The sequence below is a fragment of the Zootoca vivipara genome, chromosome 17 (genome assembly GCF_963506605.1).
Source record: "Zootoca vivipara chromosome 17, rZooViv1.1, whole genome shotgun sequence".
Classification (NCBI taxonomy): Eukaryota; Metazoa; Chordata; class Lepidosauria; order Squamata; family Lacertidae; genus Zootoca; species Zootoca vivipara.
In genome coordinates this window covers 34206070-34230809 of record NC_083292.1, presented here as the reverse complement: position 1 = coordinate 34230809, position 24740 = coordinate 34206070, and the positions used below count along the sequence as shown (strand labels likewise).

The 24740-nt window shown below is 47.8% G+C and overlaps 1 protein-coding gene across 2 annotated transcripts in view; it reads left to right on the top strand.

The window, feature by feature from the left end:
• Positions 1-24512, top strand: part of IL6R (interleukin 6 receptor) — a 34553-nt gene extending 10041 nt beyond the window's left edge. For both annotated transcript variants that reach the window (XM_035098645.2, XM_035098646.2), the window contains exons 2-10: positions 3224-3475; positions 5444-5567; positions 7215-7390; positions 8633-8793; positions 9644-9791; positions 11483-11526; positions 13333-13405; positions 14268-14364; positions 17626-24512. In XM_035098645.2, coding sequence (XP_034954536.1) covers positions 3224-3475; positions 5444-5567; positions 7215-7390; positions 8633-8793; positions 9644-9791; positions 11483-11526; positions 13333-13405; positions 14268-14364; positions 17626-17845 — 1295 coding nt within the window. In that variant the 3' untranslated portion in view covers positions 17846-24512. The remainder of the gene's footprint in view (positions 1-3223; positions 3476-5443; positions 5568-7214; positions 7391-8632; positions 8794-9643; positions 9792-11482; positions 11527-13332; positions 13406-14267; positions 14365-17625) is intronic.
• The last annotated feature ends 228 nt before the right edge of the window (positions 24513-24740 follow it).

Genomic DNA, 24740 nt, shown 5'->3' with positions numbered 1-24740 from the left:
CATTCAGAGATGCCTCACTGCCTCCGACAGCGGAGGGAGAATGTATCAATCGCGTGTCTAGTCCTTTTTCCAAAGACATCCACGTTGGTGACGCATCAGTGGCTCTTGTGGCAGAGAGTTCCATAGTTCAGCCATGCACTGTGGACAGTCATACCTTCTGCCTGCCCTGAATGTCCCACCCTTCAACTTCACTGATTGACCCTCCTGGGTTCTACTATTAGAAAAAATGGTCTCTCTCCATCCACTTTCACTTCACCATGCAGAATTTGATACACCTCTACTTTACTTATTACTTTTATTATTATTATTTCTACAAAATGCAGCATGCGCTCTGTAAAGTTCAAATAATGTAGATCCAGATTGATATATAATGTTTTTAATATTGTATTTTAAATGGTTGGGACCTGCCCTTGACCTTATGGGGAAGGGGAGGTTAATAATAATAATAATAATAATAATAATAATAATAATAATAATAATTAATACAGTGGAACCTCGGTTGTCAAATGTAATCCGTTCCGGAAGATGGTTCGACTTCTGAAACGCTCAACAACCGAGGCGCAATGGGAAGTCAGAAAATTCAATTGAGAAAATTGAGAAATGCACCACGGAAGCGGCTTCTGAGGCATGTTCGAAAACGGAAGCGATTACTTCTGGGTTTTCGACGTTCAAAAACCGAAACATTCGGCTTCTGAGACGCTTGAAAACCAAAGTTCCGCTGTACATTTGTACACATATGACATCCTTAATCTCTTACTCTACCAACCATAACTACTTGCCATAACGCAAATACTTCATCATACTAAATATCTATTAGATTGTATTTTATATATATTGTATTCTTAAATTTTATCTCTCTCCCTGTATCTTTCCTAAGATTCCGACATTCGAAGTTTTGGAATTTCTCGCATCGCTGTTCTCAGCAGTGAGAAAACCATGCTGCTTGCTGCCTCTTCTAAACCCCCCCCCCCCGGTCCTCCAAGCTTAGAGGCCTCCAAGCACCGCAACCCAGGAATGGAGTTGTGGGGCCCCAGACTTTGCCCTCTAGCCCTTGACACTGTCACCAAGCCTGGCCTCGCTTTGCCTGTTGAACATTTTCTTCCTGACCGGGATGGCTTCCTTGAACTCTGACCATGCCTCTCCCTTGCTTGGATGGCGGACAGACAGAAGGGGACCTGCGAGGGCTGGTGTCGAAACTAATCTACTGTACAATGGGGGAAATGTACATTTGCTGCTCCACAAACTTTCCCCTCCGGCCCCGAGCACTGCTGGCCTGCGGCCCTCGGACGCTGGCTCACAGGGGACTGAAAAAGATTCCCCACCAAGGGGATTTCCTACATGCGGGAGTTTCTCCAGGGCCACTTGATCGTTTTGTTCCCGCCTTCCCATATTGTCTATTTATCATAGAATCATAGGGTCTTAGAATCGGAAGGGACCCCAAGGGTCATCCAGCCCAGCCCCCTGCAATGCAGGAATCTCAGCTAAAGCGTCCATGACAGATGGCCGACCAACCTCTGCTTCAAAACCTCCACGGAAGGAGAGTCCACCAACTCTTGTGGGAACCTGTTCCACTGCTGAACAGCTCTCGCTGTCAGAAAGTTTTTGCAAATGCTTAGTCGGAATCTCCTTTCTTGAAACTTGAAGCCAAGGGTTCGAGTCCCCGGAGCAGGAGAAAACAAGCTGGCTCCCTCTTCTATGTGACAGCCCTGAAGATATTTGAAGATGGCTATCCTATCTCCTCTCAGTCTCCTCTCTTCCAGGCTAAACATACCCAGCTCCTTCAAGCGCTCTTCATAAGGCTTACTTTCCAGACCCTTGATCATCTTGGTTGCCCTCCTCTGCACACCTTCCAGCTTGTCAACATCCAGCTTAAATTGTGGTGCCCAGAACTGGACACAGGACTCCAGGTGTGGCCTGACAAAGGCAGAATAGAGTGAGACTATGATTTCCCTTAAACCACAGAGCCTAGGGCTTGCCGATCAGAAGGTCGGCGGTTCGAATCCCTGCAACGGGGTGAGCTCCCGTTGCTCGGTCCCTGCTCCTGCCAACCTAGCAGTTCGAAAGCACGTCAAAGTGCAAGTAGATAAATAGGAACTGCTACTGCGGGAAGGTAAATGGCATTTCCATGTGCTGCTCTGGTTCGCCAGAAGCGGCTTTGTCATTCGGGCCACATGACCTGGAAGCTGTACGCCGGCTCCCTCAGCCAATAACGCGAGATGAGCGCCGCAACCCCAGAGTCGTCCGCGACTGGACCTAATGGTCAGGGGTCCCTTTACCTTTCCATGACTTCCCTTGATCTGGACACTCGACTTCTGTTGATGCAGCCTAGAATAGCACTAGCCTTTTGGGGGGCTGCTGCATCACACCGTTGACTCATGTTCAGCTTGTGGTCCACCAAGACCCCCTAGATCCTTTTCACATTTACGGCTAGTAATCCAGGTGTCGCCCATCCTATATCTGTGCACCTGGTTCTTCCTGCCTAAGTGCAGAACCTGACCTTTGTCCCTATTGTAATTCATTTTGCTAGATTGAGAATCCATATGAGGGCTCAGAAATAAAAGGTTCATTAATAGATCTGTAACAAGCAATTAGGTATACAATTGCTCGTGAGAACATGAAAGGCGCAGAACAAAATATGGCTGGAAGTATCAAATCACGCACGGTGGGTGGTGGGTCGGGTGGAGGGATATAGGAACACAGGAATACAAGAAAATATTTGCAACCTGAAAAAAATTGTCATGTTTTGCTTTTGTTTCTGTTTGATGTTTTGTTATTAATTGGTGTTATTTTGTTTAGTCTTACTTTCCTTGGTTGTACATATAATGTACAGATTATTTTGAATTTCATATGATTATAATTTTATATGATTTATTATTATTTAATTTGCCTTTTTTTCTTTATCTCTCTTTTTTCTTTTTTTTCTTTTTTCTGTTTACACTTTTTGTGGTGTTTTGATTTGTAATGTTGAAACATAAAATAAAAGTTATTATTTTTTTAAAAAAAATCATTTTGCTAGCTTGCTCCCATTTCTCCATCCCTGTGTGGGATGGCTGCATATTCCTGAACTAGACGATCCTCAGGGTCCCTTCCATGCCAGCTCTACGATTCTATGATTTCTGTATATTTGGTTCAGCTCAGGACAGAGAGGATAAACAACTCTGGGGAAATAACCTGACGACTGTTTTCCCCCCTCTTCTTTCCTCATTATTCCCCCCCCCCCCAGCTGTGTCTCCGAATACCATTCTGGTTCAGCCAGGGATGAACGTCACCCTGCCCTGCCTGGAGGGGGAGCTAGAGAACATCACTCAGGTGCACTGGATGTTCAATGGAAGGAACCTGAGCACATCCACCGGCAGGCAGGTGATCCCCGGACCCAGCCTCTTCCTGCCGTCGGTATATTTCAATGACTCCGGCCGCTACGCTTGCTACACCGACAGCCGCCTCCTCCTTTGCTCCCTGCGCCTGATCGTAGAAGGTGAGGGAGACGCTTCGAGTGGTTTAGGGCCCTTTCTGCTCAGCTGCACCTATGCCTGGGTTTGGTTGTCGCTCGGTTGGATCATTTACTGCCCTCCCTCTTCCAGTATACCTGAAAGAACGTCTCCACCCCCATCGTTCTGCCCGGACACGGAGGTCCAGTGCCGAGGGCCTTCTGGCGGTTCCCTTGTTGCGAGATGCCAAGTTACAGGGAACCAGGCAGAGGGCCTTCTCGGTAGTGGCGCCCGCCCTGTGGAACGCCCTCCCACCAGATGTCAAAAAGAAAAATAACTACCAGACTTTTAGAGGACATCTGAAGGCAGCCCTGTTTAGGGAAGCTTTTAATCTTTAAGAAATTAGTGTATTCTGATATTTCTGTTGGAAGCCGCCCAGAGTGGCTGGGGAAACCCAGCCAGATGGGCGGGGTATAAATAAATTATTATTATTATTATTATTATTATTATTATTATTATTATTATTATTAGAATTGATTTCCCAGGGCCTGAACAAGGACAGGGGAATCTCAGGCCCAATGTGGCCACCCAAGCCTCTCCACCAGCCTTCAGGATTCCTCGTGACCACGCCCCCTCTCCCAGGACACGCCCCCTCCGCCTCCCATTGCACCCTCCTTGGGCAGCGGTATAATCACTTGTTATTCGTGTTCTGTTCTCCTGGGAAGGATTGTAAATGCTTCCTGGTGTGGCTCAGAGGTTTCAGGGGATATATGATTTGTTAGCTAATAATAATAATAATAATAAATAGCGCAACATAACAAAGAAAAATCAAATAAGAACCAGACATTTAAACCGTAAAACGCCACAGGCTGGAAAGAGAATTACAAAGATTTAGCATAGCTCCAAAGGGATAAGAAAGTACGTGTTACGTGTGTGTGTGTAAAATTTACAGATAAATTGCTAAAAGATAAAAACATTGGCAGGATTATTGTAATAAACCTGCAGTTTCATAAGAGTTTATATTTAAAGTAGATAAGTAAACAAGCAAATTAAATGAATTTGGATATGCAGAAGATATTAAAAATAAATAAATTTAAGGAACTGCAGAAATAGGGGGAAGGAAGTCAAAGTTTGTAATGTTAAAATGATTGTAAAATTAATGAAATGTATACATTTGAAAAGAATAAATAAAAGCTTTTTTTTAAAAGAAAAAGGGTGGACTCTTCCAAAGATTCCATTTACATATAATAAATTTATATTATATTATATTATATTAATAAATATGTATGTATGTATTATGCTTTTATATTTGTTGGAAGCTGCCTAGAGTGGTTGGGGCAACCCAGTTGGATGGGCAGGGTATTATTATTATTATTATTATTATTATTATTATGGAACTCTCTACCTCTGAGTTCCATCATTACAAAGAATAAAGCTTCTATATAGACAAATTGGGACCCTGACTGCCTCCAGCTACAGAAGCTGAGGCTGCTGAACAGACTCTTGGGCTGGGGTATTATAGAATCGGAAGGGACCTCGAGGGTCATCTAGACCCACCCCGCGTGACTAAAGCATCCATGACAGGCAGCCATCCAACCTCTGCTTAAAAAATCTCTCATGAAGGAAAGTCTGCAGCCTCCCGAGAGAGACCATTGTTTTTTCCTTTTATTGATACACTTTTCCCCATATCTTTATCGTGGATCTTATTGAGATTCATGTGCAAATTGTTGGGTTGCACACTTTTTGATGGTTGGTTTGTTCTTTAGGAATGCTTTTGTAATTTTGTAATAAAAATAAACCCCATAGGGTAAGCAGCCTTGCGCATGGTTTTAGCTTTGAGAAGGTGGCGCATGCAAGTGAAATGAGGAACGAAACAAGCCAGACATTTGCATACACAGAGGGAATCCGGTGAACTTTGTTAAACTGAACTAACTAGCCAGAACTGGAGTTCCTGAGCATAAGCGGATGTCTGCCTATCCTGCCCCCACGTGACAGTCTCTTTTCCCCCTTTCCAGAACCTCCAGAGGCGCCAAACTTCACCTGCTTCCGAAAGAGCTTAGCCAAGGACATTTTCTGCGAGTGGAAAACGACGCATGGGATGTCCAGCCACACCAAGGCCAGGCTATGGGTGCAGAAAAAGTGAGTGGGGGCTGGGGCAACATTTAAATCGTGGGGGCAGATATGATATGAGGGATGTCGGGGTTGTTGGGTTAGCAATGGGTAACCCTGTCATTCCCACCCCACCCCCACCCCGATCTTGAGTTCGCTTTTCTATATTTCCACTTTAAAAAAGGTAAATCCTGATGGAAATTCTTCCGTATTCCAATGCAAATTTAACCTACTAGATACCGTATCAACTGAGAGACTGCCTTATCTATCATCTAGAGAAGAATTTGTTATAAGAAAAAACTGCTCCTTTTCCCTTATGGCAGGGGTCAGCAAACTTTTTCAGCAGGGGGCCGGTCCACTGTCCCTCAGACCTTGTGGGGGGCCGGACTATATTTCGAAAAAAAATATGAATGAATTCCTATGCCCCACAAATAACCCAGAGATGCATTTTTTTAAAAAGGACACATTCTACTCATGTAAAAACACCAGGGAGGCCCCACAAATAACCCAGAGATGCATTTTAAATAAAAGGACACATTCTACTCATGTAAAAACATGCTGATTCCTGGACCGTCCACGGGCCAGATTTAGAAGGAGATTGGGCCACATCCGGCCCCTGGGCCTTAGTTTGGGGACCCCTGCCTTATGGGGTATCCAAGAGCCTGTATAGAGTCCTTAAGTGGGTTCCCTATCGGTAGGAGAAAATAACAGAGACCGACTGTTTTGGAGGTGCTCCCGACTTCCCCCTCCAGATATGATTTGGGGTGGGAGCAAGGGTGGGGGAGAGAAGCAGGGAAGCCCCATTTTGCTCACAGGACTCATTGCACGGCTCTCGCTAGCGCAAACCATTTACAGTGGAACCTCGGTTTATGAACACCTCGGTTTACGAATTTTCGGTTTACGAACGCCGCGGACCCATCTGGAACGGATTAATTCACTTTCCATTACTTTCAATGGGAAGGTTCGCTTCAGTTTATGGACCACTTCAGTTTATGAACAGACTTCCGGAACCAATTACACCCATGCTTCGGGTTAAGTACGCTTCAGGTTGAGTACTCCGCGGACCCATCTGGAACGGATTAATCCACTTTTCATTACTTTCAATGGGAAAGTTCGCTTCAGTTTATGAACGCTTCAGTTTATGAACAGACTTCTGGAACCAATTGTGTTCATAAACTGAGGTACCACTGCCCAAACAACTGGCGAGCCTGTGGTGGTATAACAGTAGTTAGGGTGTCGGGGTAGGACCTCAGAGAGACCAGGGTTCGAATCTCCCACTTGGCCATGAAACTGACTGGGCCCAGTCACTGCCTCTCAGACTGACCTACCTCACAGGGTTGTCGTGAGGATGAAATGGAGTGGAAGGGTGGAGAAGTGTGTACGCCGCTCCGTGGAGAGAAAAAGGGGGACCTTGATGCAATCTATAGAAATAGACATGCCATGGGCTTTAAATGCACAGTGCATACCAGCCTTGATCACCCGCAGAGCAAATCCATTGAAATTAACCGGCCTTCCGCCAGCTGCGCCCATTAATTTCAAAGCAGGGTCTGCTCTGATGAGCCGCTGTCATGCGATGTAGCTGGCGAGGCATGGCATTTCCATGCTGGCTTTGCTCGATCGTGGCGAGATCCAGAGTCTTCCCTTCCTCCGGCTGAGCATCCCCCCCACGTCCCCTAGTTTCGTCGGGGTGAACCGCGTCGAGCACCCTTGCCGCTATTACGTCAAGTCCCGGAAGTTCTCTTGCCGCATCGAAGGAATCGGTGACGATGTGCACATCCTGAAGCTGTCCGTCTGCATCGTCAACCTGGCGGGAGCCCTGAGCAGCCACACCTTCATCAGCACTGAAAATCTGTGTGAGTAATAGCACCTTCCTCTGAATCGGGGCCGGTACACCATGTGTCAGGGCGCATTTGTGCTGGAGCTGGAGCGAATCTGCCCGCCCCCAACTCTCCTCCCTGCACATTTTCCCTGCTTGCAAATTCTTCCAAATATTCCTGGATGCATGACAGGGGTCAGCAAACTTTTTCAGCAGGGGGCCGGTCCACTGTCCCTCAGACCTTGTGGGGGGCCGGACTATATTTTGGAAAAAAAAAATGAACGAATTCCCATGCCCCACAAATAACCCAGAGATGCATTTTAAATAAAAGGACACATTCTACTCATGTAAAAACATGCTGATTCCCAGACCGTCCGCGGGCCAGATTTATAAGGTGATTGGGCTGGATCCGGCCCCCGGGCCTTAGTTTGGGGAGTCCTGCATGAGACTCTTAATCTCAGGGCTGTGCTTTCAAGCCCCACATTGGGCAAAAATGGGTCCTTTCCAACTCCACAATTCCATAATTCTTAAAAGTGTAGAATCAGGACTGGGGGAACTTCCATCTGCGGCCCCCCCGACCGCTCTATTTGGCCCTCAGAATCCTTCCATCTCCCCCTCTCCCCTGGTCATTCCCCTCGTGTGCCAGGAATGGTTTAACATGGCAGGGAAGCGACCGTGAACTCTTATCATCTTCCTTCCCGGGATGGTCGACAGAGAGAGGTTTTTCTCACTCTCTCGTAACATCAGAATTTGTGAGCATCTAATGAAGCTGAATGTTGGGAGATTCGGGAAAGGTAAAAGAGAGTCTTTCTTCACACAGTGCATAGTTACACTGTGGAACTCCCTGCTGCAGGAGACAGCGATAGCCACCAACCCAGATGGCTTTAAAAGAGGATGAGACAAAGTCGTGCAGGAAGGGGCTGTCTTGCGCATGAGTGTGTGTAGAGAGACTAGCCTGCAGCAGTACACAAGTAAAATTTAAATATTGCCCTTCCCATTTTGCTTCTGGCCCTGTGCACCACAGGCATGCGGCCCTTGGAAGCTTGCCAGAAGGGACTGTGGCCCTCAGACTTTGAAGAAACCGCTGCTTAAAATGCTTGCTGCTTAAAATACTTAAACCACTGCTTAAAATACTCTGGTCCGGCATGAATCCAGCACAAATGCTCCATTATTGCATCTTGTTTTTATACGTTGCAGAAAAAAGTCGAGGGGGACGGGGACTTTCCTTTCTCCTTTTTTAAACCTTTCTGGCTGATCTCTCTCTCCCCGCCCCCCGCAGTGAAGCCAGACCCACCGATCGATGTGGAGGTGAGGAATGTGGAAATGCACCCCTACAAGCTGCTTGTGACCTGGCGCAAACCTCCCTCTTGGGGTTCGTCCTTCTTCCGCCTGCAGTTCGAGATCCGCTACCGGATGGAAGTCTCAGCAACATACAGCAAGGTCTGCCCTTACTTTTGATTTTGGGATGAGGAGAGGGCGGGCATTCTCTGAACCTGTAAAAGTTGCAGTGCTCGATTTCATGACGCAGAAATAATTGGCTCCCCCACCTTATTTCCTGTGTGCCTTTCGGCTGCATTTTTCATTAGACCAGAGGCGGGGAAACCTGTGGTCTGCTGGGCGTTGTTGGGACTACAGCGCCTATCATCCCCAGCCAGCATGGCCAATGGTCGGGATGATGGGATTTGTAGTCCAGCGACGTCTGGAGGGTCGCAGGCTCCCCATCCCTGTCCTGGACACATATCCCAACCAATCAGGGACCACATAATTAATGCACTTTAATGAAGGTAAAGCGACACTGGGGCTCCTGTGGCCCTTCAGATGTTGTCAGACTACAACTCCCATCAGCCCCAGCCAACCAGACCCCTGGTTAGAGATGATGGGAGTCGTAGCATCTGGAAAGCTACAGGCTCTCCACCAGGCTATGCTGATTTGCAGTGGCAAATTCCCAGGGTTTGAAGAACCATCCACAGCTCTCCCTCGAGGTGCTTGGGCCTGCTGCATGCAGCACAGTCATCTGGTGTACAACTGAGCTCTGGCCCTTTCCCTACATATCAAGTTTCCAGTCCTCATGGTTCCATATTGAAGATCTGGCTTTCGCAGGAAGCTGCCTGATGCCGAATCAGACTCTGGGTCCACCTAGCTCCGCATTGCCTACATGGACTGGCAGCAGCTCTCCAGGGCTTCAGGAAAGATGTCTCTCCCAGACTCACCTGGCGGTGCTGCCGCAGATTGAACCTGGGACCTTTTGCATGCCAGGCCACTGAGCTGTGCTCCTTTCTTTCGGCTACAGATTCACCTTCATGACGAACACACTTCCTACACCATCTCTGACGTGATGCCAGGTGTCCGGCACATCGTCCAGGTGCGGGCCCGGGAAGAATTCAACCAAGGAATCTGGAGTGAATGGAGCCGGGAGAGCTCTGGAGTTCCCTGGACAGGTTGGCAGTTCCCTTTCCATTGCCCCTCCTGTGCCCTTCCTTATATGGCAAGTTTGTGGGAATGTAGTAGGAGAGGATATATTGATTAAGTATTGTCTTTCCTCGCTAGTGATCTGGTAGCAGAGTACAGTCCCCTGTATATTGCAGGAAGCTAATTGGTAGATTCGTTTGAATCTCTTGAGTTAAGCAATCTAGTCTGGCTTGTCCAGAATTTGTTCCTGGTAAATCCCCTTTGTTCCCTCTTCAAAGAATAAAGACGCAACAGTCTTCTATTAAGAACAACAATAAGTTTACTTACATTCAGTTCACAGTATGATCCTGAAGGCAGGCTTTAGCTTGTAGTTGCAGAAGAGCGAGTGGGCTCATCCCATGTGAGGAATTGAGCCCATGTGCTGCTGGCTGAGAGCCAGCAGACAGCAAAAACATCAAGATGGAACAACGTGAAAGGAGAAGGGAAGATGGCTGCATGACTAAGCCCTTTATAGGGTCTCCCAGGGTCACGTCCACCCACCTGCTCACAAACAGGGGGGAGGATGCTCCAAACAGGTGTGACAGGAAGTCCTCCTGGCTGGAGTAACATCCCCCTGTGTGTCCACTCTGGGAAAACAGGAAATGTTGGACTTGATTGCTTTCTGTGATGTTACTTCCCACAAGGGTCACCATTTTGCAACCTGCCAAGGAACAGAACAGCTGGTCTCGAGTCATTTGCTCATATCAAGGGGTTAGCTAGGTCAGGGCAGGCTCAGCTGTAGCCTGTAGGCCTCCTAAGAGTCCTCTAACTCAGCCACAGAACATCAGCTTTGCATGCCAAAGCTCCCAGGTTCAATCCCAAGCATCTCCAGATAGACTGCTTGAAACTCCGGAGAGCCACTGCGGGCCACTGTAGACAATACTAAGCTAGAAGGAACAATGGTGTAATGCAGGCATGTCACACCTGCGGCCCTCCAGATGTTTTGGCCTATAACTCCCATGATCCCTAGCTAGCAGGACCAGTGGTTGGGGAAGATGGGAATTGTAGTCCAAAACATCTGGAGGGCCGCAGGTTTGCAATGGAAGTTGGAGTCTGTGTGGAGGGCCACGGGCTCCCCTTCCCTGCTTTGCACCTCTGTAAGTGCATTTAACATGTGATCCCTGATTGGTTGGGACATGTGTCTATGGGGCTGGGAAATCTGCAGCCCTCCAGATATTGCTGGGACTCCGGCTCCCATCATCCCTGAAGCATTGGCCGTTCTGGCAGGCTGTTCTGGTGGAAGCTGGAGTCCAAGGATATCTAGGGGGCGGTGCATAGGCTCCCCAGCTTTGCCTTTTGGCATGAAAACCACCCGACCCCTAATATCAAATGTGTGGAAGCTGGCTGTAGTTCCTGAGGAATTGTAGGAAATGTATTTTGGACATGCAAAGTAGTACTCTTGTGTGTGTGTGTGTGTGTGTGTGTGTGTGTGTGTGTGTGTGTGTATATGTGGGCAGAATACATACACAAGCCTGAGTCACTGATCTTCCCTGATGCCTAGGCTCTGAAGAGATGGACTTGTGGGTCTAGCTTCAAGGTAGATTTTGGTCCCAGCAGCCCAACAAAGAATCTCTCTCTCTCTCTCTCTCTCTCTCTCTCTCTCTCTCTCTCTCTCTCTCTCCGTGCCTCGCCCCAGCTATGTTTTTTATTCAATCCCTTCTTTTTCGCCTTGGCATTTCAGAAACCAAGGACCGCGACTCAGAAACCACGCCTGTCCCCTCAGAGGTAAGTAATTCCCACGAGAAGCAGGGCCTTTTGGGTTGTGGCTCCAGAGCACTGGAACGCCCTCCCTGCAGGCGGTCCATATATACCCTGCTCCAGTCTCTGATGTAGTTTCAAAGACAAGCGAAGCGTTCCAGCACTTCCAGTGTCTGTTGGGGGTGGCTCATAAAATCCTAGCATTGGAGGGAGGGGACTTATAGATCATTTACCATCAATGTGTTTTCCCTAAAATTCAACCCAAATCTACCCACCTGTCACTGAAGTTCAGGTGTGGCCCTCCCGATGTGAGTGGACCAGGAGCTCTCACCAGCCCCAGCCAGCAGAGTCGGTTGGGGGGGGGGGGAGAATGGACAATCTGTTCATTTTGGTTTCTCAGTTTTCCAAAGTTAGGCGCTGTAGCAGTACTACACCACTTGAAGCAGTTATGGCTTCCACCCAAAGAATTCTGGGAGCTATAGTTCATTAGGGGTGCAGAGAGTTATTAGGAAACCCCCACACTATTCCCCCTCCTAGGGCTACATTTTGTTTTATTTATTCTATATCCCACCTTTTCTTCAAAGGAGCTCAAGGGGGGGGGGCTACATGGTTCTCTCCCCTTCCTCGATTAATTCCCCACGGCAATCCTTTGAGGCAGGTTAAACTGAGAGCCAGTGAGTGACCCAAGGTCTGCCAGTGAGCTTCATGGCCAAGGGGCAGGATTTGAACCCTGGTCTCTCCCAGGTCCTAGTCTGACCCTGCTTCCACTAACAACCCACCGGCTCTAAACAGGCTTTCCCAGTTGGGTGAATGATCACAAGTGCCCGCTTGTTAGTTGTTTTCATGTTTTTAACTCTTTCTTATTTTCTTACGTGCAAATCTCCTTGAGACGGAGGTTTAGAAGGTGAATAATAATAATAATAATAATAATAATAATAATAATAATAATAATAATAATGCAGCCAGAACCCAATCCTCTTCATGGGAGACACCCTTCTGAGTGGGAAGGGAAGTAATAGTACCACTGTATTCTGCTCTGGTCAGACCTCACCTGGAGTACTGTGTCCAGTTCTGGGCACCACAGTGAAGGATACTGACAAGCTGGAACGTGTCCAGAAGAGGGCAACCAAAATGGTCAAAGGCCTGGAAACGATGCCTTATGAGGAACGACTTAGGGAGCTGGGTATGTTTAGCCTGGAGAAGAGAAGGTTAAGGGGTGATATGATAGCCATGTTCAAATATATAAAAGGATGTCATATAGAGGAGGGAGAAAGGTTGTTTTCTGCTGCTCCAGAGAAGCGGACACGGATCAATGGATTTAAACTACAAGAAAGAAGATTCCACCTAAACATTAGGAAGAACTTCCTGACCATAAGAGCTGTTCGACAGTGGAATCTGCTGCCAAGGAGTGTGGTGGCGTCTCCTTCTTTGGAGGTCTTTAAGCAGAGGCTTGACAGGCATATGTCAAGAATGCTTTGATGGTGTTTCCTGCTTGGCAGGGGGTTGGACTGGATGGCCCTTGTGGTCTCTTCCAACTCTATGATTCTATGGTTCTGACTCAGGAAATCTGTAGCCTCCACACCAGCTAAAATATTCTGAGAGAATGAATTTAAAAGGCCAGAACCCACCACAAGCATTCAAAACAGCCCCGCTAGCAAAATGCATAGGCTCCAACTGCCCCCCTCTCAGCAGGGACAGCCCCTGTTTCCGAGACGTTGGTCCCTAATAAACCATGCTTCCTCTTTTTGACCACTGAGGGTGCCTCGTCTAAACGGAGAGACGCAGCCATTCAGAGTTGGCTGAATTCAACCCTTTTCTTTTTTGCTCTTGCAGGTTGATCATTTTGCCAGCACCGTTAAGCCCAAGTGCACTTCTGAGCTCCCTGTTGTCATGAGTCAGCCGACAGGTAAGTGTGCCTCCTTTCGTGACCTTGCTTTTGGTACGTGCTAAGGGGACGTGGGTGGCGCTGTGGGTTAAACCACTGAGCCTAGGGCTTGCTGATCAGAAGGTCGGCGGTTCGAATCCCCGCGACGGGGTGAGCTCCCGCTGCTTGGTCCCAGCTCCTGCCAACCTAGCAGTTTGAAAGCACCTCAAAGTGCAAGTAGATAAATAGGTACCGCTCTGGTGGGAACGTAAACGGCGTTTCCATGTGCTGCTCTGGTTCGCCAGAAGCGGCTTCGTCATGCTGGCCACATGACCTGGAAGCTGTACACCAGCTCCCTCAGCCAATAAAGCGAGATGAGCGCCACAACCCCAGAGTCGGTCACGACTGGACCTAATGGTTAGGGGCCCCTTTACCTTTTTAAGGGCTGCAAAAATAAAGGCAGGGGTGATGGGAGCAAGGATCTTTGGCAGGTAGGCTTCCCTAGTGGTGATGGCAGCCGATAGCCGTGTTCCTTATTTGTGGGTGACCTTGGGCCGGACACTGCCTCTCAGCTTAGCCTAACTCACAGGGTTGTTGTGAGGATTAAAGGAGGAGGGGGAGAGTCATGTATGCCACGTTGAACTCCTTGGAAAAAAAGGTGGGGCACAAATGCAAATTTGATTCCATTTTGATTTCCCATGATGCCCCACAGCAGGCTCTTTTGGACTGAGGGCCGCATTCCCTGCTGGGCAACCTTCCCAAGGGCCAGATGGAGAGCTGGATTTGGACCCTGGACCTGAGGGTCCCTGCCTTTGCCCCAGGGACATGCTAAGCTGGAGGCATTGTGGGTAATAAAGAGGGTGGCCTGACCTAACTGTGTTCCCTGATTGTTTGTCCCTTCCAGTGGAAAATGCTGCCTCTACGCCTCTGTACTTGTTCCTCATCATGGCCATAAGCGTGACTGGAATTGTTGGCATCTTGGTTGTTGGAGTCATTCTCCGGTGAGGAAAACTACCTAATTTTCGGGAGTTGGGGCGGGGATGTTGACTATTGGGAGCTGTGAATCCCCGAAACTTTGGTCTTGGAAGATGTTTAGGAGGGACAGATCTGGGGTGATTTCTAATACTTGCTTAGTTATCTTACATATTTCTCGTATGGCTGTTGTCCAGAATAGTTGGATTTTGGGGCATTCCCACCACATGCGGAGGTATGTGCCTGTGGAGGTGCACCCTCTCCAGCATTTTGGTGAGGTTCATGGGTGTATTAGTGCTAATTTCCTTGGTCTTAGGCGCCACCTGTAGGTGAGTTTCAGAGTGAGTTCTTTCCTTTTCATTGATAAGGATTCAATGGGGTTTTTTAGACCACATTCTGGTCCACTGAGTGGGGTTAATCTCATAGCCTATGTCGTTCTCCCATTGTTTTTTGATGACGTCTAGGGGGTTCATGGGATTTTGGAGTAGTATTTTGTATATTACGGATACCAACCCTTTGCTGTGTCCCTTTGTTGTTAGGAGGAGGTTTTCGAAGGTTCCGCAAAACCTTGGTTAGCTTTCTTCTTCAAACTCTTGATTTTGATGCTCGACTGGCTGCACGTTTTTCAATCATGCCTGGGAGGAGCAGAGAAGCATGATCTGAGAGGGCGGGGAGAGGTTTGGGGGCTGCAAAATCAAGCTGTTAAAAGAGCCTTTTGCTCCGATCCATGTCATTATCCTGCAAAGCCAGAATCAAAGTTTGGCAGGGTTAGCATCTTTTAGGAGCCCACATAAAAATGCTAGTCTAGGATCCTTGTTTCCGGTGATGTCTCTGGAATTCCAAGAAACCCAAAGCTGATTGTTTAAATCTGCACCATTTAAAAATGTTCTGTCTGCCATCTTAATTCAAAATGGCGCACGGCTGCATCCAAACATGGACAGAAGCCTCCTTCTTGATCTCAGGCACCAGCGTGCAGATTTTAGTTTGGACAGATTCAGTCCACCATCTTGACTCCAAATGATGTCCACTCGTATCCCAACATAGATGAAAACTGATCCTTGAGGTCAACGGCCATCAAGGTTATAACAAACAAGCAACTTTCCAAAGTACAGTAGAGAGCAATTATAAATAAGAATGAGAAAAACCTTGCTGGATCAAGGCCAATGGCTCATTCAGTCCAGCATCCTGTTCTCACAGTGGCCAACTAGATGCCTTTGGAAAACCCACAAGAAGGGAGAACTAGTTGAAAATGATTTACAGATGATATTTAACTCCAAATAGGCTTGCTAAGATGTAGAAGACGGAATCAGGTAATTGCTGGAGATGCAATGAGGTTGAGGGAACATTCTTGCATATGTGGCGGACCTGTAAAAGGGTAAAAGAGTATTAACAACAACAACAACAACAACAACAACAACAACAACAACAACAATAATGTTTATTTTTTATACCCCACCCATCTGGCGGGGTTTCCCCAGCCACTCCGGGTGGCTTCCAACAGACATTAAAATACAATAATTTATTAAACATTAAAAGCTTCCCTAAACAGGGCTGCCTTCTGATGTCTCCTAAAAGTCTGGTAGTTGTTTATCTCTTTGTCATCTGGTGGGAGGGCATTCCACAGGGTGGGTGCCACTACCGAGAAGGCCCTCTGCCTGGTTCCCTGTAGCTTGGCTTCTCGTAGCGAAGGAACCTCCAGAAGGCCCTCGGCGCTGGACCTCAGTGTCCGGGCAGAATGATGGGGGAAGTATTGGGAAATAATCCATAATGAATTGAAAAAAAATGATTAAAAGTACCCCCCCCCCCGCCAAAAAAAACCACAGAGTCCTTTTTGTTGGTGATAATTCAGATGGAAATTCTCAGGTGTCAAAAAAGGTTCTTTATGTCTGCCGCTACTGCGGCCCATGTTCTGTTAGCCCCAAAATGGAGAACGAGCGAGGTCCCAACTAAAGAGGAATGGCAACTTAAGTTGATGGAATATGCGCAGCTTGCGGACTTAACATATAGAATAAGAGAACAAGAAGAACATAGGTTTAAAGAAGATCGGAAAATGTTTATTGAAAATATTGGGGAAAATTGTGTAGACTTGAAAACGTTGGCAGCATTAAGATAAATTCGACAGTGTAAACAAGTTTTGATGGATGTAATAATGGAAATACTGAATGGTTTAGTTTGTGTAAAATAACATGCAGGGATTTATGTAAACCATGGAAAGAGAAGAAGGGAAGTCGTTGGTATCTTAAGGGTGTATAAATGCGTATTCTAAATTGGAGAGAGAGAGAGAGAGAGTCTTCCCCCCACCCCACATCCCAAGGCCACATAATAAAAATTACACACACACACACACACACACACACACACACACACACACACACACACACAGGTTCCAAGCACAAGAGCACCTCTCCTGCAGTTTCCAGCAACGTGTTCAGAACCATTACTGTCTCTGACTGTGGAGGCAGCCACCATAGCTACCGTTTTTCCCTGAAAATAAGACACTGTCTTATATTTATTTTTCCTCAAGAAGACACACTATGGCTTATTTTCAGGGAGTGTCTTATTTCAGTGGCTCTGGGCGCAGCACCGCGTCCATGTCTTATTTTCGGGGTTTGGCTTATATTGCAGAAACTAGTCTCATTCAGCCCGTTAAGAAAACGGGCGCTAGAGGTGCGACGGGGCTGCGGCCTTCCCTCCCTTTCTGCGCTCAGCCGCGGGGCGCGCCGGGAACGCAATTAAACAAAGCGCTCTCCCGTCGTGTCCCGCGGCTGAGAGCAGAGAGGTAGGGAAGGCCGCGGCTCCGCCGTTCCTCCCACGGGCCAGGTAGGGTTGTCAGGAGGCGGAGGCGGCGGACCAAGATGGCGGCATCAGGTTCTGGGGCCGGCGGCGGCGGCAGGAGCCAGACTGGGCTCCCGCCGCGGCGGCCCCGGAGCCCAATGCCGCCATCTTGGTCCGCCGCTGCAGGGGAACGGGAGGCAGAGGGTTGAGGGGGGGAGAGAACCAGTCCCTGTGTCCGTGGGGCACATGCGCATTAGCGCGGACAAAGGGACACAGGGAATCTGGACGCAGAGACACAGGGACTTTATTATATAGGATGCTTAGAAATCCTGCTACGGCTTATTTTATGGGTACTGTATGTCTTATTTTTGAGGAAACCAGGTAGGAGACTTTGATAGTGTTTTCCTCATTTAAAGCCGTCCAAGTGGGTAGTCCTCACTGCCTCCCGTGGACTTGATGGTAGAAAGGTGATCTCAAAGGCTGCCATTTTTTATTTTTTATTTTGTTCGTTCCAGGTACAGGAAAAAATGGGGGACGTCGCCTTGCGGAGAAGAGAAATCCAGCACCGCCCCCCCACACTCCCTGACCCTCATGGCTCCTGAGCCTCCTCTCAGCTCATCTCCTCTCCTCTCCCCTCCGGCTTCACCCTTCAGCGAGAGCTCTGTCGACACCCCGAGCATCCCGGAGAACAGCCCCTACGATGTTTCAAACGCGGACTATTTCCTGATGCCGTAGTAGCCGACAGGCGTCGGGTTTAGGGAGGTCATTGGGTGCCGCAGCGTCCCCGGATGTGGGCCCCGTATGCACCCTGAAGGACGTGAAGAGTCAAGAACACAGCCAAGGCACCTGTGACATCGTTGAGAGTCCCTTGGGTCGTACCGACATCAGGTAGTGCCGACGTCAAGGCTACTGAGATCTAGGGAAGGTGTCTGCTCTTCCGTCCGGAGTCGGGCCGCTCAGAAGATGCTCCACTTTCAGGATTTTGTTCGCCGCTCATCAGGAAGAGCTCAAGTGTCCTTGAAACCGAAGATGGTGGTTGCAGATATGCCAAGTCCCTCGCCTGGGTTCTGTGATGGGGATGCGCGCGGCCGCAAGGTTTCTTCCCGCCCACCATGGCTGCCGGCGAAAACGTTTGGAGGCAACGACAACAAATTGTCCCTACATTTTGGAAGTTATTTCCAGGAAGCGTCTTTGCTCCTGGATTCATGAAGTCAGGGAGGGAACTGTCTGCCGTTGGAGGAGCTGTCACCTCCGAAGCTGGAGATGATGGAGGAAGTGGTTTTGGGTACCACTTTCAGCAAGCGTTGGCCCTTTCCCACATGCCAGATTCCAGGGCTGGCTCGGGACATTTTGCGACCTGATTCCAAGGAATGGTGCCTTCTGCCGAGCTAGACAGTTGCTCCACCTGGCTCAGTATTGTCTACACTGACTGGCAGCAGCTCTCCAGTGTTTCAGACAGGCAGTCTCTCCCAGTCTAGGGAAGCAAAGGACTGGGCCAGGGGGCTTTTGCACGCAAAGCCGTGCCACGGGAAAAGGTGGCGTTTCATGTCTTCCCTGATTTCATGCAAAGGAACTGATTTGTCTGGCAACTCTTTGCTGGCTGAAGGGGGCAGAAGACAGGTAGTCTTCTGGGGATTTGGTGCTGCTTCCTGCCCACCAGGAACCTCACCCCTGAGGCAGTCACCTAACTCTACCTTATGACTGGGCCGGTGCAGCCAGAGTCCCCGTGATGTATTGGAACGAGCAAGTGCAAAGCTGCCTTTTAGCTGAGCCGGACTGTCGGTCCCATAATTGTCCTTCTCACCACCCTACCATGGGAAAGGCTTCGGACTGAACAACAGGAGCACCCCCAAGGCCGAGCCCAGTATCCTGTTCTCTCAAAGGCCAGCCAGCTGTGCCAATGGGAAGCCCGAAACAGGACCTGAGCACAACAGCAAACCTCCTCCATCGCAGAAAGCATGTGTGCTGTCCCGGAGTCGTGGCTGCAACGCACAAGGCTGTGCCACTGGTCTGCCTTATTGTGCGGGAACGAACATGGCCCCAATCTGGCTGGGGGCAACAGAGATTTGGTCTTTCGAAAGCGAGGGGCTTTGTTACCCACAGTCCCTGCTGTGTATCAAAAGAGGAAAGGGAGGACTCTTTCCGCAATGTAAACAAGTCTCCAACTTGTTGCCTCCAACAGGGAACTTTGCTGCTCTCGGATGTTACGAAACCCAGCAATACTCTGTCTTTTTTTTTTCTTCCTGCCACAGAGCAACAGAACTGATATTTACGTTTTTCTTCTAAAGTTCACAGCGTCAGACTATTTTTTGCTATTAGCGGCTTTCTCTGCTTGTCGGGTGAAAGGTGTCCCTGTGTCTCAGATGTCGCCCACATAGGAGACTGTGATGAATCTGGGGGTTATGGGCAGGCAAAACACGGGAGGTGATTCTGGCCAAGGCTCTGCCAAAGAGCCGCAAGAGCCGTTCATTTTCCCAACATCCCCCACAGGCAGATTTTTCAGCCTGAGGAGAGGGGGAATTGCTTGCAAAACAGCAGTCTTACCCCCTTCCCGCCCAGGGAAAGAAGAAAGGATATCCAGGTAGCCCCACAAGTTTAAATTTATTGCATTTCTCCTTCGTGAGTATATGCTGCCTGGACACAGTTTCCTTATTTATTTCCGCAAACGAAAGGGACTAGCAACTTTGGTTTTTTTGCTTAAATTAAAGCTGCCAATTCAGGAGAGGGGCTAATGGAGCTTAAGAGGTTGTTTATGCTCTGCCCGGCATCACTTCTTCTTTCGCTTCTCTGTTTGTTGTACGCTGGGTGGATGGCATTGTGGCTGCTTAACTCTCCCACCCCACCCTGAAATTATGTTTTGCAATAAGGAGCAACCCCTCCCTTTTCCTGCCCACTCCCTGCCGCTTGCAAACAGCGCCTTGCCTGTTTCCCGAACCCGAATCTTCCCTGAGCGAACAGCCAGGAAATCAGTGCTTTTTAAGCAACCGGCGTGACATTCAGGTTACCAGCTCAGCAAAGCGTCTGGTCTGATGCCACCAAGGTAAACAGATCTCTCTTAGCCCTGTGCCTAGCAAAGAACTTCAAAGGCCAGTGCCAGCCCTAGGAAACTGCTGCCCTCAGCAAGTTTGATGCTACTCATTTGGGACTCTGCCTGAACCAAGGTTTTCTTTCCACATAAATGCACGACGTGTGTTAAATCAGCAGGGCAAAGCTAGGACGATGGCACGGCTGCCAATTTGTTCCTGTCCTAACAACCGCTGTGTGTAGCTTGTGCGCATTTGTGTTGACGCATCGCAGTGTTGTACCACTTGAGCTTCAGGGCCTTTGGACCGCACACTTGTTTACAAATTCTCTCTGCTTCTGGTGCATGAGGAGCTATATCCCACATATGAAAATAGCAAGCTCGTTCTCTTAAGTGTGGGTCTGTAAATAGGCACTCAGAGGTGCAAAGCATTGGCAAGCTCAGAGGAGCCCCAGGGTTTGTAGAAATTATTTGGGGGGGACCCCAAGGGGGTGAGATCCCCAAATACAAGGGCTTGGTATGTCCAGTAGGCCTGGCATCCTGACTGTTGAGAGGGTCAGGTGGAGCGGGGAGAAACAAGGTGAAGTATTTGAATGGAGTATTTGTAAAAGGACATGGCCAGCACACACTGAACAATAACCCCATTCCACCTTGCAGCATTGCTTTTGCATGCCTCTGTCGTTTGCATAATCTGCCAATTTAGGCACCTGGCGATGTTAAGTTTCAATCCGAAAAAGCTCGTACCACCACAAAACTTTATACTTTTAAAGGGCTGCAAAAGTCTCCATTTTGAAGGTTCATTTTATTCCTGCCTGCTGCTTTGGTAGCCCCTCAGGCCACGAAGACATTTATAAATGTGTTAAATGGATTCCATGAATAAAATTAACAGGCTAGCATAACAGCCTCCCATGGCATGCGGGAGGGGGAAATGAAAGGAAAGACCTTTTTTTAAAAAGGCTTAGCTTATTGATTTTCAGAACAAGTGGGACTTTTTGAGACACTTGAAGAATATTTGAGCTGCACCCTTGCCGTTGCATGTTGATTTCTTGATACCCTGCTCTCCCTTCTAAATCAGGACTCTGCCACTTCATCCTGCCACCACAGGAAAAGAGTGAGACCACAGTGCAGAAGGGAAAGGGGTGTTTGGTGACGATAACGCTTGCAGTCTAGGAGCGTTGCCGGGTAGTCTAAGAAACCAAAAACTCTCTGCAGTTTTGAAACCGGCGGTTAAAATCAGGGCCATTTTGAAATCGGTGCTAAAATCAGGGTCCATTCGAATGGCCCAGTCTGCCGTCAAGCTGGTGTCCAGAATTGTATCCAAACATGGGAGGGGGTGTAGCCCTGCCCCTTGGTTTCTGGAACCCTTGTGCCAAATGTGGTTATGATATCTTGGGCGGTGTCTCATAAATAAGCCGTGTTCCAAAATTGGTGAAACTCGGAAAATTAGAATATCGTCGAAAAGTGCATTTATTTCAGCAACGCAACTTTAAAGGTGAAACCAATATATGAGATAGATGCATGACATGCAAAGCAAGATATGTCAAGCCTTTATTTGTTGTAATTGTAATTATTTGTTGTTAGGTGGGTCAATTATAAATGGAATGTAATTAATGAAATGTAATAGCGATGTTTGTTTTTGTATTATTGTAATTATTTGCTTTATTACTGTGGAATTTCCAAAAGAAAGCATTTGTAAAAATTAAAAGAAAAAGAAAAAAATAATAAGTTGCATTACTGAAATAAATGCACTTTTTTCGACGATATTCTAATTTTCCGAGTTTCACCTGTAATTGCATCCCCTGGTAAAATACGGCCTTTTCAAATGTGTGTTTTCTTTGGGGTCCAGCTTTCCTTCTCTCTCTCTCTCTCTCTCTTCCTGGGGTAGCCTGGCTGTGCTGGCGCGTGAGAAAGAAAGAGAGGAAGAAAACAGTTGAGCAATCTTTGGGGGGGGGGAGCAGGTTCGCAGCGCAGGAGAAGGAGGGCTGCTGGTGAAACCCCCGGTCCAGGCAGCTGCTTCCCTCCATCTTCCAGTTCAGTTCTCCTTTTCGGTCCCTCCTCACTGATAAACAGCTCCAGAGGAAGTTCGTACCCGCTTAGGGACAGAGGAAGTGAAATCCCCAGGGGTACTTGAATGCCCCCTTTTCTGCTCTCTGGGCCAACTGCCTTGTCTCCTCATGTCACACCTGACCCATACATTTGCAGACCCTCCAAGTGTCCCTATTTTCCAGGGACGTCCCTAATTTAGAGAAGCCGTCCCAGTTTCTGATTCGATCCCAGAGTGCCCTGCTTTTCCTTAAAGGCAAAGGTAAAGGGACCCCTGAGCATTAGGTCCAGTCGCAGATGACTCTGGGGTTGTGGCGCTCATCTCGCGTTATTGGCCGAGGGAGCCGGCATACAGCTGCCGGGTCATGTGGCCAGCATGACTAAGCCGCTTCTGGCGAACCAGAGCAGCGCACGGAAACGCTGTTTACCTTCCCACCAGAGCAGTACCTATTTATCTACTTGCACTTTGACGTGCTTTCGAACTGCTAGGTTGGCAGGAGCTGGGACCGAGCAACGGGAGCTCACCCCGTCGCGGGGTTTCGAACCACCGATCTTCTGATCGGCAAGCCCTAGGCTCTGTGGTTTAACCCTCAGCGCCACCTGCGTCCCTTTTCCTTAGGATGTCCCTATTTCCTTTGGAGAAATGTTGGGGTCATATGGCATTATCCAACCCCCAAGCCGTCTGAAGGCAATCCTGTATAGGGAAGGTCTTTTAAAACATGTTCATAGAATCATAGAGTTGGAAGAGACCCCAAGGGCCATCCAGTCCAACCTCCTGCCAAGCAGGAAACGCCATCAAAGCATTCCTGACAGATGGCTGTCAAGCCCCTGCTTAAAGACCTCCAAAGAAGGAAATTCCACCACACTCCTTGGCAGCAAATTCCACTGTCGGACAGCTCTTGTTTTATGTTTAATGTTTTATTATGTTTTTATATACAGTGGTACCTCGGTTTTCGAATTTAATCCGTTCCGGAAGACCGTTCAACTTCCGAAATGTTCGGAAACTATGGGGCAAAGGGCAGCCTGCAAATTCAATAGAGAAAATTCAACTCAGCAGAAGCCGTTCGACTTCTGAGGTGCGTTCAAAAATGAAAGCATTTACTTCTGGGTTTTCGGCGTCCAAGTTCCGAAACGTTCGTCAATGGAGATGTTGGAAAACCGATATACCACTGTATGTTGGAAGCTGCCCAGAGTGGCTGGGGCAACCCAGTGAGCAGTAAAATTATCATTATGGAATGGGGCATCCCTATTTTCATCGGAGAAATGTTGGAGGGCATGCATTTGAAGCACTCTTATATCACTCTCAACAACCATAGTTGCTTCCCCCACAATAATCCCGAAAACTGTAGTTTCTGAAGGGTGGTGGGAACTATAGCACCATGAGGGGCTTTGATATATATATATATTTTTAAGAAGACATGTGCTTTAAATGTGCATCAAATGTGCTTTTAATGCATGACATTGATAAATAGGGTTAGGAACTGAGCTTTAAAAATCACTCAGCACCTGGAAGAGAGGCGTTTATACAAGTTACAATGCAGATTGGTAGGCAGGAAACCCATGTTTTATTATTCGCTTTTTTTCTCTTCTTTTTCTGTATTTTTGCCTTATTTTGAAAAAGTATGGTAAGTGCTTTGGACATGACACAGAAGCGCACAAACCTGTTTTAAGTTGTTGGTGAAAGTGCAAATCAACCTGGTCCAACATAAGATCGCATCATTGTGTATTGCTAAAACATATTACTTGTATTATACCCTTTAAAGAACCAGGTGTTGTTTAAAAAGGAAAAGGAAAAAGAATATGTATTTTGTCTAAAGATTAAAAGTTTTGCAAATGTTTTGTGACTGATTTTGTAACAGAAAACCAATAAAAATTGAATTAAAAAAACAAAGCAAACTCCTTTGCATTTTTGTTTAGGCCTGCCTACCTGCAATACGGACCTGTGTTTTCAATGAACAAATTTTTTTGGGAGGCCCCTTTGCCGAAAGCACGCCTTGGGTTTGGTTTACAAAAAGACCTCCAGAACGGATTATGGTTGTAAACCAAGGCACCACTGTATAAATTTTGTGTGGCTTCCCATGTGCTGTATTTCAAGGTCTGGTTCCCTTTAATTCTGCCTCCAGACTCTTGCTGAAACCAAATACAATCCATTCTTGATAAAATCCCTTATACCACAGCTACAAAAATTAACTTCAGTTCGCATTAACACATATCATAATTTGTAAATTCGCAAGGTTGTTTTCACTGTACTTTGGCTGTGCTCCCTTCCTTTGAGGCTTTTTTTCATACAATCAAGAAGTGTGGGTGCATACTTTTAATATCTACTAGTGGCCCTCCCACGCGTTGCTGCGGCTCATCCGTGTGATTCTCCCCACCCTGTCCCAACCCATGACGTATCATGCCTTCTCCCCCCCACCCCTGGCTCATCCCTGTGACTGGTCCCACCGTGTCCTGACCTATCCCGTCCCCTCCTCCCCCCAACGCCCACCCAGGCGAGTCTGTACCTCCATTCAGCCTAGTCTGTAAAGGCTTCGGCCTCATATGTAAACGGGAGCCGAGGTGCTG